Source organism: Protopterus annectens, chromosome 16.part0 (assembly GCF_019279795.1).
Source record: "Protopterus annectens isolate FY-2018-M chromosome 16.part0, PAN1.0, whole genome shotgun sequence".
Lineage (NCBI taxonomy): Eukaryota > Metazoa > Chordata > Ceratodontiformes > Protopteridae > Protopterus > Protopterus annectens.
The window spans coordinates 642245282-642263812 of record NC_056750.1 but is presented as its reverse complement, the minus strand read 5'-3'; the positions used below and the strand labels follow the sequence as shown (position 1 = coordinate 642263812).

At 39.2% G+C, this 18531-nt stretch overlaps 1 protein-coding gene across 3 annotated transcripts in view; it reads left to right on the top strand.

The window, feature by feature from the left end:
* The window catches only part of LOC122790867 (receptor-interacting serine/threonine-protein kinase 3-like), a 652441-nt gene that overhangs the window by 64119 nt on the left and 569791 nt on the right, over nucleotides 1-18531 (top strand). The window contains exon 2 of one of the 3 annotated variants that reach the window (XM_044058527.1): nucleotides 9210-9368. The exons of 1 other annotated variant lie outside the window; for it this stretch is intronic. In XM_044058527.1, the coding sequence (XP_043914462.1) occupies nucleotides 9220-9368 (149 nt within the window). In that variant the 5' untranslated portion in view covers nucleotides 9210-9219. Of the gene's footprint in view, nucleotides 1-9209; nucleotides 9369-18531 lie in introns of those variants that run through there. One more of the 3 variants, XM_044058529.1, reaches the window with a different exon arrangement.

Sequence of the window (18531 nt, the reverse complement as noted above, 5' to 3'; positions counted from 1 at the left end):
TTCAGTAAGTTTGCCATTAATCTTGCTGTATATGGGTTAATTTTTTAAACCTTTCAGCATTTGTATGGTGGCAAAATGGGAAATTATGTTGAAGGCCATGACCAGATCAAGATATGCCTCGTGCACTGCATGGCCACCATCTACAACCTCTGTAACTGTTTTGAAGAAATTTACCAGGTTAAATAAACAGAATCTGCCCTTCACAAACCAAACAGCTGGGGGGTCAAGTCTGATGCTATTATTGCTGTTGTAGTTTATAAGGCTTAGTTCCCCTTTTTTTAAAGGTAGGAACAACATTTATCTCCAGGCTTTGTTCCCCTTTTTTTAACCTAAAGCTGGTAGATATCTATATCTCATACTCCCCATTTCTGTAGCTCCTACAAAACACTAAACAATACTTTCCCTTAGAGTTTGAGTTCAACTTACCTTCTTGCCCAGATCTTGTCTTGCAGTTACTGATACTTTCCTGCTGCAATCAGTTCTCTTGCGCCCTCCCCCATCCCACATATCCTTCCCACCTCCATCCCAGGTATCCTTCCCTCCCACTTTCCACCCCCCCTAGCCTTCCCACAACCCCTCTACCTATCCCCTCCCCTTTAACAGGATTTCCCCCCTGGAAAGCTTACAAGAAGCCAATATGGTATGTGGCACCATTTTTAAATCTAGTTACAGACCATCCTCTCTCCCCTTGTATCGGTCCTACGGTTGCCAGACTCACCACCGATAGGTTATTGCCAATGTCTGATTGTAACATTAGCTTGTAGTGCTTTAAAAGCACAGAACTAAACTTTCAAACTGTGTGTAACTGTTGGTATACGGCCTTATTCTACTTTTGCTGATTTTGGTTTGCTGGTTATAATACTATCTAGTGCTGACCGTTACAGAGGATTTGAATGGTGACACAGTATAGACCTCTATACCTCCTCTTTTGCTGTACATAGGATTTGTAAAAAGACCTACCAGCTTCTTCTTGGAGCTAGTAAGGTCCGTGTATATTGCAGTGGATTTTTTTCTTGGAGCTAGTAAGGTCCGTGTAAGCTGTAGTGTGTTTTTTCATGTAACTTAGCCTGCTGTTAGGCGATCAGCAAAAGGACACCAACAAGGGTGGTTGTATCAGCTTCCTATTGGAACTAGTGAGGTCCGTTAGTGCTGTAAGGGATTTTGTCACTTAAACTTGGTAATTTTAATTTAACCTAGCCTGCTGATAAAGTATCAGCAAAAGAACGCCGACCAGGGCATTTGTACCAGATTCTTATTGGGATTGGTGAGTTATGTTAGTACTGTAGGGAATTTCATTACTTAAATTTGATAATTCTTAATGTAATCTAGCCTGCTGATAAAGTATCAGCAAAAGAACACCAACAAGGGCATTGGTACCAGCTGCTTCTTGGGGCCAGTGCGGTCCGTTTGTGCTGTAGGGATGTTGTGCTTAAAGTAAGGAACTTTAAGTTAACCTACCCTGCTGCTAGGCGATCAGCAAAAGGACGCCATCGAGAGCGTCTGTACCAGCCTCTCCTTGGTACTAGTGAGGTCCGTTTGTGCTGTAGGGGATTTATTTTCTTTTACTTAAACTTGGTAAAGTATCAGCAAAAGAACGCCAACAAGAGCAATTGTACCAGCTTCTTATTGGGACTAGTGAGTTCCGTTAGTGCTGTAGGGGATTTTTTTATGTTCTTTCTTTACTTAAACTTGGTACTTTGTAATGTAATCTAGCCTGCTGATAAGGTATCAGCAAAGGACACCATCAAGGGCATTAGTACCAGGTTCTTATTGGGACCAGTGAGGTCCGTTTGTGCTGTAGGGGTATGTTTTAATTAAATTTGATACCTTTACTTTAACGTAGCCTGTTGTTAAGCGATCAGCAGAAGGGCGCCAACAAGGACGTTTGTACCAGCTTCTTCTTGGGGCTAGTGAGGTCCGTTTCTTTTTGCTGTAGGGTATTTTTAATTAAATTTGGTAATTTTAAATTAACTTAGCCTGTTGTTAAGGTAGCAGCAAAAGGATGCCAACAAGGGCGTGTGGAGACTACAGTTTTCCCTAACGGCATCATATTCAATGTAGTTATAGCTACCTTTGCTTGCCTAAGTGCAAAAGGGCTATTATCAAGCCTTTTGTATAGCGTTCTCATGAAGTATTAGATTTAGACGTATCATATGGGCAGAATAAGGGTTTACACTAAAAAATAACTGCTTTTGTTAGACGTGTATAGCCAAATGAACAGTATTGTATTCAAACTACAAAATAACTGTTTTTCCTTGTATAGCTGATATGTTTCCATCAAGCCAGTGTCCACACTCGTACAGTAATTGTATACTTGCACTGTTTTTGGTTACTGTCCTATATTGCAGAAGCACTGTATTTTTGACATAGCAATGCAATTAATGCTCTGCTGTCTATGTTTATTTGTGATTAATCTTTCTGCCTAATGGAATCAAGCCCTTTCTCCCTAAACGGACTACGGTACTGTAATAAGCTTGAACTGTGGTGTATGTGTAGATTGTATTGAGCTTATATTGCCTACCTTGCTCTGCTCAATTGGGCTTAGCCTGCTGCTTTACTTACAGCTACCTCTCTAAACTTACCTACCCTCCACATTCTGTCTCTATCTACATCTATCCCTCCCAGGACTTCACCTACTTTCCACCCTATCCCTCCACCTTTTTCCCGTATTGGTTCTATTTACGTAACTCACTTGTCTGTCTCTCTCTCTTTTACAGTATGCCACTCTGGGTGCTCCATCCCTGCCACTAAGGTATTAAGAATATCTCCAGCCAAATCCAGAAGACACCCTGACATTTTGCCTGCCAGCTAGGCTTCATAAAAAGAACTACTACTGTGAGGACTTTCCCACAAAAGACTTTGAATGTATGTAGCCTACAACTAATAACTTGTGAACTAATTATCTATACCCATATGTACTAGCTGCCCTTCCGTGTGTGTGTTTGTCAGCAGCCTACCACAGACACCTTTGCCTCTCTCCCCCCTCTGGTACGACTTAACCCTAGAATACAGTACTAGATAGAGGGATTGCTTATCTCTGCTTTACACTATCTTTTTGTCACTAGGTGGCAGCATTTTACAAGGTAAAGGTAGGAACAACATTTATCTACAGGCTTTGTTCCCCTTTTTTAACCTAAAGCTGGTAGATATCTATATCTCATACTCCCCATTTCTATAGCTCCTACAAAACACTAAACTATACTTTCCCTTACAGTTTGAGTTCTACTTACCTTCTTGCCCAGATTTTGTCTTGCAGTTACTGATACTTTCCTGTTGTAATCAGTTCTCTTGCGCTAGCCCGCTCCGTTCGCCCTTCGGGCTCGCTCCGCTCCTCTACCCTACCCCCATTCCCACCCAGCCCTGACATAATTTCCTTTATACTAAACCCTTCCTCACCACTCCCATCCCCCTCGTCACCATCCTCCTCCTACTTTACTCTCTGCTCAATATACCTCATCCCCTACCCCTCTCGCTCACCCTATCTGCCTCTAACATCTACCTCGAACAACTACTCCTTGTATATCCCTCTTCCCACACTAGTACCTCTCACCTAATCTACAACCCACTATGCTATTCTACACCCTTCTTCTGACACTACTAGCTACCTCCACTCTTACAATTTTATACAACCTCCCCCTCCTACACCTTTCCCATTGAACCCCTCTCTCACCCACCCACTTCTACTTGTCCACCCACCTTCACACAACTACATCACTCATTCCTAAACACAGTGCCCTGCACTGGTTGCATTACCTTAACTCCACACCTAAAATACAGTTCAAGCAAAACAACTCACAATAAAGGAAAACCCAAGTGCCTCATACTCCTTGTTCCCAAACCTCATACAATTCCTTCTCTCCTCTCTCTCTCTTGCTGTCAGGTGACATGCATCCCAACCCTGGCCCAGCTCAACCTGCTTCCTCAGTTTCTACCCTCAAACATGCCACCACCCCTAACCATAATATCCCACCAAAACACATATCCTTTTACTCTATCAACCTGAGAAGCATAGTAAATAAAATTACTGACGTCCATTCCTGGATCTCACAGCACTCTCCAGATATAATAACCCTTAGTGAGACTTGGTTAAAATCTCACATCCCTGATGGGGACATACTCCCTTCTGTTTATAACATCATTCGACTAGACAGAACAAAAAAATGAAAAGGGGGTGGTGTTGCAATCCTGTACAGAGACAACCTCACACTTACTCCGATACCTCCTCTGCCCCCCAATTCCCCTGCTGAACTCCTTCTGGCCAACTACAGAATAAACTCCCACAACTCTCTATACATAGCTTCCCCTCTACATCCCGCCCAGTGACAACCTGACTGTACTTGAAAATTTACTTTCCACACTCGCCTCAGACCTCTACAATGAGAGTATTATAATGGGAGATGTCAATATCAACTGGTCCACACTCAGAACCATAGCCCCACTACCTCCATAAACCTACATGGTTTCTCCCAATTAGTCACAACTCCAACCTACACCACCAAATCCACCACCCACTCCTCCATACTTGATTGGAACCTTGTATCCCTTCCTCACAAATATCACTTCCCCGAAACCCTTCCCTATACCCTTAGTGACCACTGTCTTACTAAAGTCCTCCGCTTGACCCAGCACACCCTCAAACCCCACATATTTAAAACCTGCCGTAAGATAAAAAAACTTTGATCCAAACAAATTCAACTATCAGCTCTCCCTTATTGACTGGACCTTTCTCAAACATCTACCTCTTGAGGAAGCAGTCATGGGATTTAACAACACATTCCTCAGCATTTTAAACTCCCTGGCACCCTTACGTAAGGTCAGGATTAAATCTACCTGGCTTACTCCCTCCACTCTTTCACTAATGGCACAGAGAGACACTCAGTCGAAACTCTGGATGAAAACCAAACTGCCCATTCACCTACAACAATACAGACATCTTCGTAACCAGGCTAAGAAATCAAACCAAGATGACAAAAAAATTACTATACTAACCCCCCTAAATCACACCTTTAAAACCCAAAAAAATTCTGGCATACGATAAACAATATCCTACATCCAGGAAACCCATCCACCCCCCACCCAAACCCCACACTTACTCCTCTCCAAACTGCTACTAACTTCAACTCTTACTTCATAGAGTCCATTAGCAAACTTATGAACAACACCAACACCACCCCTCCTTCCACCCCCTAATCATCCTAACCCCTCACCGACTTTCAACCTACAAACAGTATCTACCTCTTACATAAAATCACTGCTCCTTAAGCTCAAACCTTGCTCTCCCTCCATTGATGGTCTCCCTCCACGTTTTCTAAATCTAGCTGCTAACTCCATAAACATATCTATTACTGAAGCTACAGTTCCAGTCATCTGGAAAAAGTTTTACACTCTACCTATCCACAAGGGAGGTAACTCCACTGAACTTACTAACTACAGGCCTATTGCAATACTATCTCCCCTGTCCAAGATCCTGGAAAAATGTGTACACATATTCTCCAGCACCTCACCCAAGACAACTTAATTACCCCCACCCAACCCAGCTTCCGTCTTGGCCATAGCACTTCTACAGCTCTCATCTATTTCATAAATATTATTGCTCAAGCTAGGGAACAAAATAAACTTGCATCTTGTCTCTTTCTTGACCTATTAAAAGCATTTGATACTGTCCACCACCCATTACTCTTAGACAAACTCTCCCACCTAAACCTATCCCTGCCACTATCTCCTGGTTCGCTAGTTATCTTAGTAACTGCTCCCAGTCCGTCAAATGGGATTCAGCTATCTCCGCAGAACTTCCAGTACTGATGGGAGTTCCCCAAGGATCAGTCCAAGGACCACTGCTTTTCAACATTTTCACCAATCCGTTATCTAGCTCTACTCCTCACTAATCCCTAATGCAATATGCTGATGACTCCACAGTCATCACTATTGCAGACACACTTCCCTTATTCCAGTCTAAAACTTGGGAATGCTTATTGTCTGTCGAGACCTAGCTCAACCAAAACCACCTAATCCTAAACTCAAAAAAGACCAAACTCCTTCTCTTTTTTCCAAAAACAGTGACCCCACCTGAAACCAAACTTCTCCATCTCCTCCCACAAGAACACACCCATTATGGTGGATAATCACACTAAACTACTCTGGGTCATCATTGACGACCAGCTAAAATTTGACCAGCATGTACTAAACAACATCAAGAAAACCCATCAAAAACTCGGCCTTCTTTACAGAAACAAAACCTTTCTCTCCCCTCAAGCAAAAATTGCTCTATCACATGCCTACCTTCTTCCAACCCTTCTCTATGACTCTTAGAGTCTCGCCAACCTGCAGACCTCTCTTACGGCCAAACTTGAATCCACCTTTAACAAAGCAGTAAAATTTGCCACTGAACTTCCCTACTCCTCTCACCACTGTCTTGCTCTACAAAAACTGAAATGGTTAGAGCTCCCTTACAACCTTACTCTCTCCCAACTCCAAGTAATCCATTCCATTCTACACCAGCCCACATTCTGCCCCGCATTATCTCCCATCATCTCATCCTACACCCCAACTAGGTCACTCTGGAGCTCTGACCAACACCTTCTGACCATAACCAAACCCAAACTCAACCTAGGCAAAAACCTGTACAGCTATTACCCTGCCAAACACTGGAATAAACTCCCACTAGACATACATAACACTACATCCAAACTTCTGTTCAAAAAGACTGTGAGAAATCACCTTGGCTTAAACAAACTCTGCCTTTGTTCTCAGCCCCCGACTAACCCACCCAATCTCCCTTCTCTTTCTCCTACTAGTACCTAACACTTCCTCCTTCCAAACTCACCCTCCCTTCTTCCCCACTAAACCCTTTCCCTACTCCTACCCCTAACTGTCCTTTACTATATCTATCTCCTCACCAGTAGAATGTCCCTACTCCTACTCGTAACTGTCCTTTATTATATCTATCTCCTCGCCAGTAGAATGTCCCTACTCCTACTCGTAACTGTCCTTTATTATATCTATCTCCTCGCCAGTAGAATGTCCCTACTCCTGCCCTAACTGTCCTTTACTATATCTATCTCCTAACTAGTAGAATGGTCAACAACTACTGTTGCACTCTTATCTGTCCTTTCACTGCTACCCAGTTACTACTTACTAGCTTCCCCTCTCTCTACTTTACTTTAAATTCAATCTCTCCTGGACTACCTGCCTTAAGTACATAGCTAGCCGACAATGTTTATAATCTGTAATCAGTATTATCAATGTACACTTGTTTTGCATTGTTAGGTTTTTTTTTTTGTGTGTGTATTTGCAAATGTTTTTATTCCTGTAACTTTCATATATTTTGTAACTCTGGAGCTTTTCTCCCCGGGTCTCCACTGAAAAAGGGCCTCGGCCCAGATGGACAAACCCAGTCAACAAATGTCAAATAAATAAGGTCAGCTATAATATATTCCATAGCCTTGCAGATGAGGCTTGTAAGATTGATAGACCTGTAATTAGCCAGGTCAGCTGTAAGGCCACCATTATGTAAGGGCATCACTACTTTAGTGACTACTCATCAGGGACAAAACCAATGGTTAAACTTAAGTTAAATAGTTTAAGGAGGTGTCTTCAAGGGCATGCTCAACACTGTTAATTAAGCAACCAGGTATATTGTCAGGTCCAATTGAGAAAGTATTTTTGGTCTTTGTTAGCCCTTTCAGTCAAAGATGACTGGGGGAGTTAGGGATTCTGATATTAAAGGGCTGTAAATAGAACTGTTGGGGGTGAAGTGGGCACTACATTTATTTGCAAGGGTATTAGCAATGTCTAATGAGTCAGAATACGAGGTGCCATTATGAATACGTTCAGAGCAATGTAGGGTATTTTTTTTTTTGTAATGTGCTGACATTAACTATACTAATCAAAATTAAGACTCAGTAACGTTTATCTTACCCAGCCAGATTTGTTCACATATTTCCTGCAAGTCTTGTTTTACTGGATCTAACATGTACTCTCTAAATGTAGGACATAAGTCACCTAGCATGCTAGCATTACACCTCCAACAGCTCGGGTTTACTCTGTGAAACCTTCTGACAAGCTTGGCTGGAGTGAAAAAGCTTTCAAACACTGCCAATCAAGCAAGAAAACAAAACTTTTGGGATCTACTGTCATATCTATGGACTAACATTGCTTTCCTCCATTCTTGCTTTGTTATTGATATACCTAGATCTGTTTCAGATGCCAGTCTAAATTTGTCAGTATCGCTTGTTTTCACTCTATAAAATATTCTATATAAAATGTTAATAACTTTATGCAGTGGTGGTTCCTGCCTTGTGTCAAACCACCATGTCACCTGTAATAGGAAATCCTTTCTTTTGACAGCACATAGTTTGAGTTTTCTTACGTATGTCAACAGTAAATCAAATATTTTAATCACATATCCTTCCACAGTTTCTATAAATTGTTTCTACATTAGAGAAATAGCACCTGTATCAACTGTTCCCAGTATAATAATTTTTGCAATCTGTACAGATGTGTTGCAACTTCACTAGTCTGCATTCCCCATTCCCTTGCCATATTAACAGACAATAATTCTTCAAGCCATTCACTCATATTAATTCTTTAGCACCCCCTTCATCAGTGAAATTAAATCAGTAGCTATTGTTTTATCCATTTGTTTTCTACAAGACCTCTTCCTTTTAAGCATTTCATAAAACCTTTCTGACGTTTGTCTGCTTCACACAAAAAGCTTTGCCATATATGCTACTGACGATGCAAAAAAGTCATTTTGTGATTCTTCTGGAGTGAAGTGTAAGAAGACAGCATTTTTTCCATTAAAATTGCTTGTATAAAGAGATTCTTGTTCCAAAATGTGCACAGATGATTACAGTAAATTGCAACATTGTGGTTGATTTCACTATGATTTTCTTTACCCAATTAGCACATACATGTTGTACTAATTAAGATCTGTCCATAGTAAGAAGTTTGTAAACAATATCTCCACTAGAGGTCACTGTCATTATAGATTATGTGTCACAGCTGTTTAGCAAAGTAGGTTGGTTGCTTAGATGGGGAAGGAAGGAAGATGGAGGTGAACTCATCTCGGAGGTGGTGGGGGGGGGTGTACCCAATTAAAAAAACGACTGTAACTTTGGGAATTGGATATTAGTGTAACCATCCCACCCCGTCTCTCTCTAGTAACTGAAGCAGAGCATTGCTTTTGATTGATATTTCTGTATTTTCAGCACCCCTGTGATGGCAGATGACATTCAGATTGATATTGTACCAGCAGAAAAGGTTGAAATCCTAGACTTCATTGGAGGTGGAGGCTTTGGTGAGATTCACACAGCAAGACATAAAGAATGGAAAATCATTGTTGCCATAAAGATCTTGCGACCAGTTGGGTAAGTCACATCTCTGCGTTACCTTTGGAACACCTACGTGAATATGTCGGCCTTAGGACTGGAGCAGTATTTACCAGAAATGTTCTTGGCCACAGTAGTACAGTGGGAAACTAATTTTACAGTGTCATAGAGTTTTCAAGCAGGGGATACACATAACATTTCTCATAAGTAATGTATTGGGTTGGGTGCATATTAAAATAGGCTGACTTAGCCAAAAACATTTACCAAAAAAGATAGCAATAGGTGAAGCGAAATAAACAATGTAGTTTGAAACAGGTCACAGCTCAGTCTAGTAGCTGCATTTGTGGCAATACTTAGTTCATGTGCTAAATACTTTATGGGGATGAGAGTCTTTAAAATGCATCCCCCGCTATAATAACTGTTCAAAGCCAAAAAAAGTCTGTCTCTCAGAACAAAAGACTCTGTCTGTCTGGAAACACCCAAGACAACCAATATATAGTCTATCACTTGGGGATTTGTGGGTGAAATGCACACAAAATGTATTTTCCAGTAATTCACAAGTTTAGGCACCTCCAACAGCATATTACCTGGACTTCCACTGGTAACTATGCAATTCAGCTGGACTCCTTTCTTGAAACAGAATGTTCTCTCTCTCTTCTTTCACAAAACAACTGCAGACTCCTCTGGATTCCAAATCCAAATGATTTCTGCAATATTCAGTTTCCCATGACCTTAAAGAAGCACAGATATCTGGCTAACTCCCATCACCTGGCCCTCAGGTGTCTTGGCTTAAAGGAACTGGTACTTAATTCTTTGTGTATGTGCATTCTCATTTCCAGTGTTTCCCCTTTTCCTAAAAAGCTTCACAAACCTGTTCTTTGCTCTGGTTCATTAAAATGTCTTTGTGCTTAAATCTTTTATCTGTTAGGCGTTCGTATACTAGAACTGCCACAGTTTACTACAGTGTTTACAGCAACAGCGGAAACCAAATACCATTCATGGGATTCCAGTCAAACCATGGAGTCTGATGTATAACACAGAGAGCTCTTGGGTTCACATCATTTTCAAGTAGCACTTAAATTCCATTTCCTGTTCCCCCCCCCCCCCCCCAGAGTAAGCAGCTTTTTTGTGAATAATCCTACAATGGTTTACCACAGTGCTTGCAATATATTACAGACCTGAAAGTCAGAGAAAAAGTAATGTGTACTGATGTTTATACAGCACTGATCACTGGTCCATAACTGTATGGGAAAATGTGTCTGATGCTGTTTATCTTATAGAATTTGAATGCTAGCATCAGTAAGAATTTAGGTTGTTGTGAGCAAATTAAAGTAAGATGAACTTTCTTGCTGTTTTTCTTTATAATGTGTGTCCAAAAATGAAACTGAAAAATGATGTAGAATATACTTTTTGCCATTAATTTGCACATTTGCAACAAAGGCAGTGATGCTCAATAAGATGAAAACAGTTCTGTATTGCCACAAGTAAAAAAAAACAAACTATAGTTGGTCTCTGCTTAAACCCTTAGGACTTCTGTCTCAGTGGCACTACTCACCAGACATTTCATTCTGTAAAACTAGTGAAGACTAAAAAAATCCAACTGCACTGCCGTCTGTGGTAGCCTTTAGCTGTGGTGGTGCATGTTCTGTCATGTCAGAAGAGTTCAAAACAAACACCGGCTTGCTGGAATACGGCAATAAAGGTTCCACAGATCCTCTGATGTTCACCACCTGATATTTAATCCACAACAACACTACACACAGGTCTACATAAAACGTGACAACATGAAGACAAAAAAACAAAAACAAAAGTTTAGCGCTTTCATCTGCATACGGCAGACTTCCTCAGAACAACTCTTGTATACACATCCTCTGTATTTAAACAGTATTTGGCGCCAAAATCTGTTGTAAAATTTGAAGATTTAAAGGCATATACCTAATTATATTGCACTTCCTCCATACTCAAATTTATACTTGTACTAGGGAATTAAAACTTTTCATATTCTTCTTATGTTAAAAACTTCTATTATATAGTGTTCTTATATAAAAACATAAATATATATATAAAAAACTATATAAAATATATAAAAAAATATATATAAAATATGAAATATCTCTCTACAAATACTTATGCATTGTGATAATGTATAATTAATAAATAATACATTGTATACAATATAAAATCAATACAATACTGTATGATATATAAATATAATATATAATGATGTGCAAAATTATTGATGTTAAAAAATTATTAAAATTAGTACAATAGTTCTGTTCCTTTGCATTGAAAGTTGTCTATTACATGAATGATAATATGGCAGAAAAACCTTATTTCCTACATACCTATACATCATGTTTTTAAAAATCATGTTTTTAAAAAAGGCTTGATGCTAATGAAATCATTTAATCCTGGTTTTCTTGTTGCATCAGTAAGCATCTGCCACCAGCTCTCTTTACATGCTAAGTTATTCTTCCAGTCTCCTCCTCTGGGGTTCAAGAATTCCTGATCTATGATAGAGAATAAAAAGGAATGTAAGCATGTAAAGAGAGCTGGTGGCAGATGCTTACTGATGCAACAAGAAAACCAGGATTAAATGATTTCATTAGCATCAAGCCTTTTTTAAAAACATGATTTATAAAAACATGATGTATAGGTATGTAGGAAATAAGGTTTTTCTGCCATATTATCATTCATGTAATAGACAACTTTCAATGCAAAGGAACAGAACTATTGTACTAATTTTAATAATTTTTTAACATCAATAATTTTGCACATCATTATATATTATATTTATATATCATACAGTATTGTATTGATTTTATATTGTATACAATGTATTATTTATTAATTATACATTATCACAATGCATAAGTATTTGTAAAGAGATATTTCATATTTTATATATATTTTTTTATATATTTTATATAGTTTTTTATATATATATTTATGTTTTTATATAAGAACACCATATAATAGAAGTTTTTAACATAAGAAGAATATGAAAAGTTTTAATTCCCTAGTACAAGTATAAATTTGAGTATGGAGGAAGTGCAATATAATTAGGTATATGCCTTTAAATCTTCAAATTTTACAACAGATTTTGGCGCCAAATACTGTTTAAATACAGAGGATGTGTATACAAGAGTTGTTCTGAGGAAGTCTGCCGTATGCAGATGAAAGCGCTAAACTTTTGTTTTTGTTTTTTTGGCTTCATGTTGTCACGTTTTATGTAGACCTGTGTGTAGTGTTGTTGTGGATTAAATATCAGGTGGTGAACATCAGAGGATCTGTGGAACCTTTATTGCCGTATTCCAGCAAGCCGGTGTTTGTTTTGATCAGTTATACCCACTTCATCGATGTCAGAAGAGTTGCATTCACTGTTTCTGTTCATTGTCAGACTTGAGCTGTGTTTAAATTGAAGGATAAAGTCTCTTTTGCCATGTATTTCTTATATGCTGCTGGAGCTTTATAATTGATCATGAATGTGTTAGCACTGGATTAACTCTATATTTAACCATGAAACAGACCTTCTCCGCTTTGACCCCTTCTGGGGAAAATAAAAAGAGCATTTTTTGTTTTCAGAGTGCTGACTTCCTTATTTGTATTTTAGGCAGACTGCAGCAGTATTACTGGAAAACGGAATGTTTGCCATTGTCTGTTAGTGAATTTGTTACACACTTGAGATGCTATGAATGAATAGTTCTTACTTGACCAGTCCCTCACATTTTTCACCTCATGTGAATGGATAGTCCCAAAAAGTTTGAAACCAGCTCAAGGTTAATGATAAAATCTTACATCTACATCTTTTAATGAAGCCAGACTAGCTAGTTTAATAAATGTCGTATTACCTAGGTTAAAATATGCTCTACCAGTTTTTGCCTTGCAATCTTCTTACAATCTCTAAACCTTAAAAAGACTGGGAACAAAATTCTAAACTTCATTCAACTCACTGTTAATAAATGTGTCTGTCACCCTGCAAGAAAAAAAGGTCGCTTTCATCACCAGGGCTCCAACATAAAGTCCAGTAAACTCCACTAAAAAAGTCTCCTTTTCAGACGCACCTTAAACAGCCATTAGTAATTCAGGCAGTAATCACTTGATAAGATGTCTAATACACTGGCGTCATCATAAAAGTCTTTCATAGATCTTGCTGTAACAATCTGGAATGCTATCCCACAGTACTAATTTAGCTACATTTACTGATAATCATTGTCATATTTTACACTTGTGTACTAATATTACTCTACATGCACATCAATGTCTCTAGCTTGCTGTGCACTTTACTAACTGTTTCAAATTTACCTGCAACAGGAAATAGATTGTACTAGAGGTTTTGGAAGAACTTGTGTGATAAATGGTAAACTGAGTTACTTCATTTTACAGTAGAAGATAATGCATTACACAAACCACTCCCCCACCAAATATGTGAAATACTGCTTAACATAAAAATACATAAAAATGGATAAATAAAGTGCTTGGATATTTTAGTAGCTTTGGCTCAACGCTAAAAGTTTAGATTGACTTTTGATGACATGGAATATAGATAACAAGAAAAATGGAAAAAAAGGCTCCAACGTTTAAAATCCAAACACATTTTTAATCAACAAACAAATGCTCGTAAGCACTTTCGTTCAAACACAATTGCATTGAACTTCTTCAGAGAATAAAATGCAGTTCCATCATTAATTTTATACTAAAAGCATTCCCAATAAATCAATTATACATTTGGAAAGTAATGCCCATTTAAAGGAACAGGTCAGCAAGTCAAATATAACAAAAAGTTATGTGTAATAAAAAATTTAAACAGTCATGGTGTTCATCTTAAAAGTGTTTTTAGTTTAAGAAAACAAGACAGGGAACAATTTTTATTTAGTCCTGGAAAGGAAAACGCATTCAATTTCAGTTGCCACAGCAATTCTCTTACTTCCAATTCCAAAGTCCATGGTCCCCCTCTGTTGTTTTTTGCCACTTGGTCGAGTACTGTATATTTAAAAGCATGATCAACATGCCTAGCTAGAGCATTATTTAAAGGAAAACTCCACCCTATAACTAAAAAAACATGTTTTATTTCAGTCTGTCTTTGTTTCCCGACCTATTTTAACATCTCAAAATCACTCTTAGTGCTTTATTTGTAATTTTAACCTGTTTACCACAACATGGCTAACGATGAGGCTTGATATGTCAACATGATCTTCTTCTTCAACTCTTTATCTTTCCCATAAAGCATTTCAAGTCTTCTTTCTATGACTTATGCCACACATAAGGAAGTTACTGTCAATTCCCATGCCGTTGACATATAATGTGAAATGTGTGACTCTGTCAGTTTGTATTCCTTCAGTAAGAGGGCTGCTTCTTTTCTGTTGCTAATCACCCTCATTTATGTTTTGCTCAGAGCTTCTTTTACACCATACTTTGAAGTTATCTAGCTGCATCCAGGGAAATAGCTAAATTGGAGGCGTTTGTTGTAGGTGTTCTTTTATAGTCCAACATGAATTGACAGTCCCATTCCCCCCCACACTACTTCAGAAGTGTTAACACTGTCATCGCAATTGACAGCTCACAGCTGAAAGGAAGGGACTTCCAATCTAAATTTCTTCCTCTCTGCATGCAGTAAGAATTACTTATTTCATTAATTTGCTAGCAGTAGAAAGCTTTATTTATTTAAACACTTTTTAATTTAATCTTTGGAAGCAAGTTTCAGAACATTTTTGATTATTTGTGTGTTTTATTACTGGTGACATTTGATTTAACCGTAAATATGTCTACAAGGCATTTTTTATGTCAACTTATTTTTGTGTACCCATTCTGAGGAGCAGCTGTCTTGTGACATGCTACATTCTACTCATCTCCACATTTTTTTAAATTACACCAAAACAGTAATTTTAAACCTGACTCCATGATACTGGCACAGTAGAAGAATGTACTGAAAACTCACTGTATTCTACAGTCCATGCAGTGAAACTTTTTTTTTTTTGGGGGGGGGCTACTGAATCTTTTAGGAAATTAAGCATCACTTGCATTATGCATATAACTAATGCATTTTTGAACTTACTATGATATTCTCAAATTCAACAGCAAAACTATTAAGCAATTCTCTATTTATTGCCCTGCATCAGTAATGTTTCTTTGAGACACTCCTGTCTTTGTGCATATTTCAATTATAATGTTAAACTGCACATCTATTGAGTTGTTAATGTGCAACAGATGCTACTCATCCAAGCAGAGTCCTTCATATTTTCATATCATAACTTATTCTGCGGTCTCCCCAAAAACTAAGAAATGTGTGCAGTTTGCAGGAAACCTCACTTAGGAGGGTTACAACCTTCGGTAAACTGAGGATTGCAGCATCCCATTCCATTTGTACTAACTGAACTTGTCAGGCGGTAAGCGTAGAGGACTGAACTGCTATTTACAGTGTCATGAGTATAGAATGTCAATGTTTCCTTCATAATTTTCCTGTCTGCCTGTGTACAAGTCAGTGTACTAGGCAGTGCTGTGTGGCCTTTTGGAATATTGCACATCTTACTCAGAGTTCTGAATACTGCAGCCAGAGATCTAAAAGCATACTTCATAGCACTGTGCACTTTGTGAAATTTTGTGTAGACCCTACAAATTACCTTGGATACCAAAAAAATTTATCACATTACAGATACCCCTTTGCCATCAACTTTGTAACAGCTGCATCATGTATAATGCTGTCTCACACTGTGCATCAGACATTAGTACATGGTCACACAAGTTAAAAGGTATCAAGGGAACCACCCATCCCCATCTGCACAGGTGAAATGGAGCACAATACACAATGGCTTAGACTATACACACTGTTAGGAGGGCATAACTACTGCACAGGGTTTTGAACAGTGTGATGCCTGTGGAATGTGACCACTCACTTGGTATTGAGACTCGTGTCTAATAATGGTTTCTCAGACATTGTGTAAAAAGGTGTCTTTCCAAGGAAATTGGTTCCTGCTTGTTAGATCTGCTCACTATGTTTTTTGTTGTGAAGATAGCTACTTTACAGATACACACCAAGTTTGCTGAGTCTAATTCTTTTCTGTACCTCTGTCCATGGCCTTATGAAATTGTCAGTGTCCTATTGCAACTAATATACTCTCTTTAATAGTAAAGCCTTTGAAATAAAATGAACTATACAACTACTTGCATGAAATTGTCCTGGATGCATTAAAATTAAAAATTCCACTGCACTTGAGCAGCACTTTACATATCCTATGGGTGGGCCTATCTAGAAAGAAGAGACATGCACAGTTTTAAAACTACTAGTACTAATAATTTGAGACACTGACAGAAAAAATTAACGTGAATTCATAAACATTTTCAGAATTAAAATACATCTGTAAATCTAATTATTTTCATTATCAAGTGTAAAAAGTCACCAGTTTTAGGATGGATTGAGGCATAGTTGAAAGAAATGTAAAGCAGCATACGCTTAGAAATGCAGACTACTTGCCCTTTTCAGAAGTGTAACCACGTAGAGAAAACAATGTCAGCACTGCCCTTTGCAGATTCTAGCGGGATAGTATACCAAAATAAAGCAGTTTCTTTGGTAACTCTGGTGTTGGTGAACACTGGCATGTCACCAAAAACATTGTGGCATAGTACATTTGACAAGCATGTCGTGGGCTTGCCATCACTGTACTAAGCCAACACAAAAATGGAGAAAGGAGATGTTGCTGATAGGGATGACTGCAAGTAGGGGTACAGAGAATAGGCAGTAGGAGGTTGAAATTTACTGGAGAAACTGGCAAAGGAACCAAGGTAGTGGGGGCAAATAACTAGAGAGGGAAAGGTAATAGGATGGAATGGGACCAAGGAGACATTTGAACTGCATGTTAGAGACTACCTCCCTTGCCAGGGATTGACATCAGAGTCTAGGCAAAGAGAAAGAGATAGGGGAATCCTAAGGTAAAGACCTGTTGTGGTACAGTTTTTAGTGGACTTTATGATATCAAGGAGGCCACTTCTCCTATAGGTTCATAGGTTTATACTAGGCTATCTGCCCTAAGGCATTTATAAGCCTAGCCCAAATTTTTGTGGCTTACGCCACCCCTTATATGAAAAAATACTGTGCCCATTAGTTTGTTGTGCCTCTGTCCAGCAGTGACACAGAGATGATTCCCGGGATAAACCTACGATCTCCCATCCACAGGTCAAGATTTCTCTTGAACAGAGCCAGCGAGGTGCTCTGCCTCACATGGATCGGGATTTTATTCCACAGCATAGGGGGTCTCTGAGTGATAAATCTATCCCTCCAGCACGTCCTATTTATATACGTGCTAAGGTTTAAGTCGCTTGCTCTAGTGGTTTTGGTGGATTTGGATTTTTTGAGGTGGAGCATGTCCATTAATTCCGGGTTGGACATGGCCTTGTATGTCAGGCACATGTCACCTCTGAGCAGACGGTATGCAACTGAATAGAGCTGGAGTTTCTTCAGTCTGGCAGCATATGACAGATTTTGGAGTCCCTTTATCCTTTTGGTGAGGAACTTTTGGGGTCTCTCCAATTGCTGCAGATGTCGGGTGAGATACATCCCGAATGGGGCATTGTACTCGATCATTGGTCTGATAAGTGAAGAGTACAGGGGAACAATGACCTCACTAGATCTGGATGTGAAGCCCTTCATGATCAGGTGGGCAATGTAGAAGGTCTTTCTAACCACTTTAGCAACGTGAGTGTCAAAAGAAAGGCCACTGTCAACCTCCCTGATAACCTCTTCTGTGCTTAGTGGATTGCCACCTATATGGTAGCTTGGGGTTACCTTGTTTTTCCCGAAGGGTATGACTATACATTTTTGGCGTTTAACTTCAGGCCATGGCTCTGGCACCAGCTATCTGTTTCCGTGAGTCCCTTCTGAAGGATATCCGTGTCCGATGCACTTTCCACTATGGCGCCCAGTTTGCAGTCGTCTGCAAACTTTGTCAGCCAAAGTCCTCCCATGTTGGCCTGTACTTCTGAGAAGTAGATGCCAAACAATAGGGGGCCAAGGACCGAGCCCTGTGGGACACCACTTATGACCGGCTTGGAGTCTGACATAGCGCCAGCAACTCTAACCCTGTGGGTTCTGTCCTTAAGCCAGTTTGCAACCCATCTTGTGACATATGGGTTTACATTTAAGCTGGTAAGTTTTCTACAATACCCGAGTGGGGTATTGTGTGAAGGCCTTTGCAAGGTCAAGGTAGGC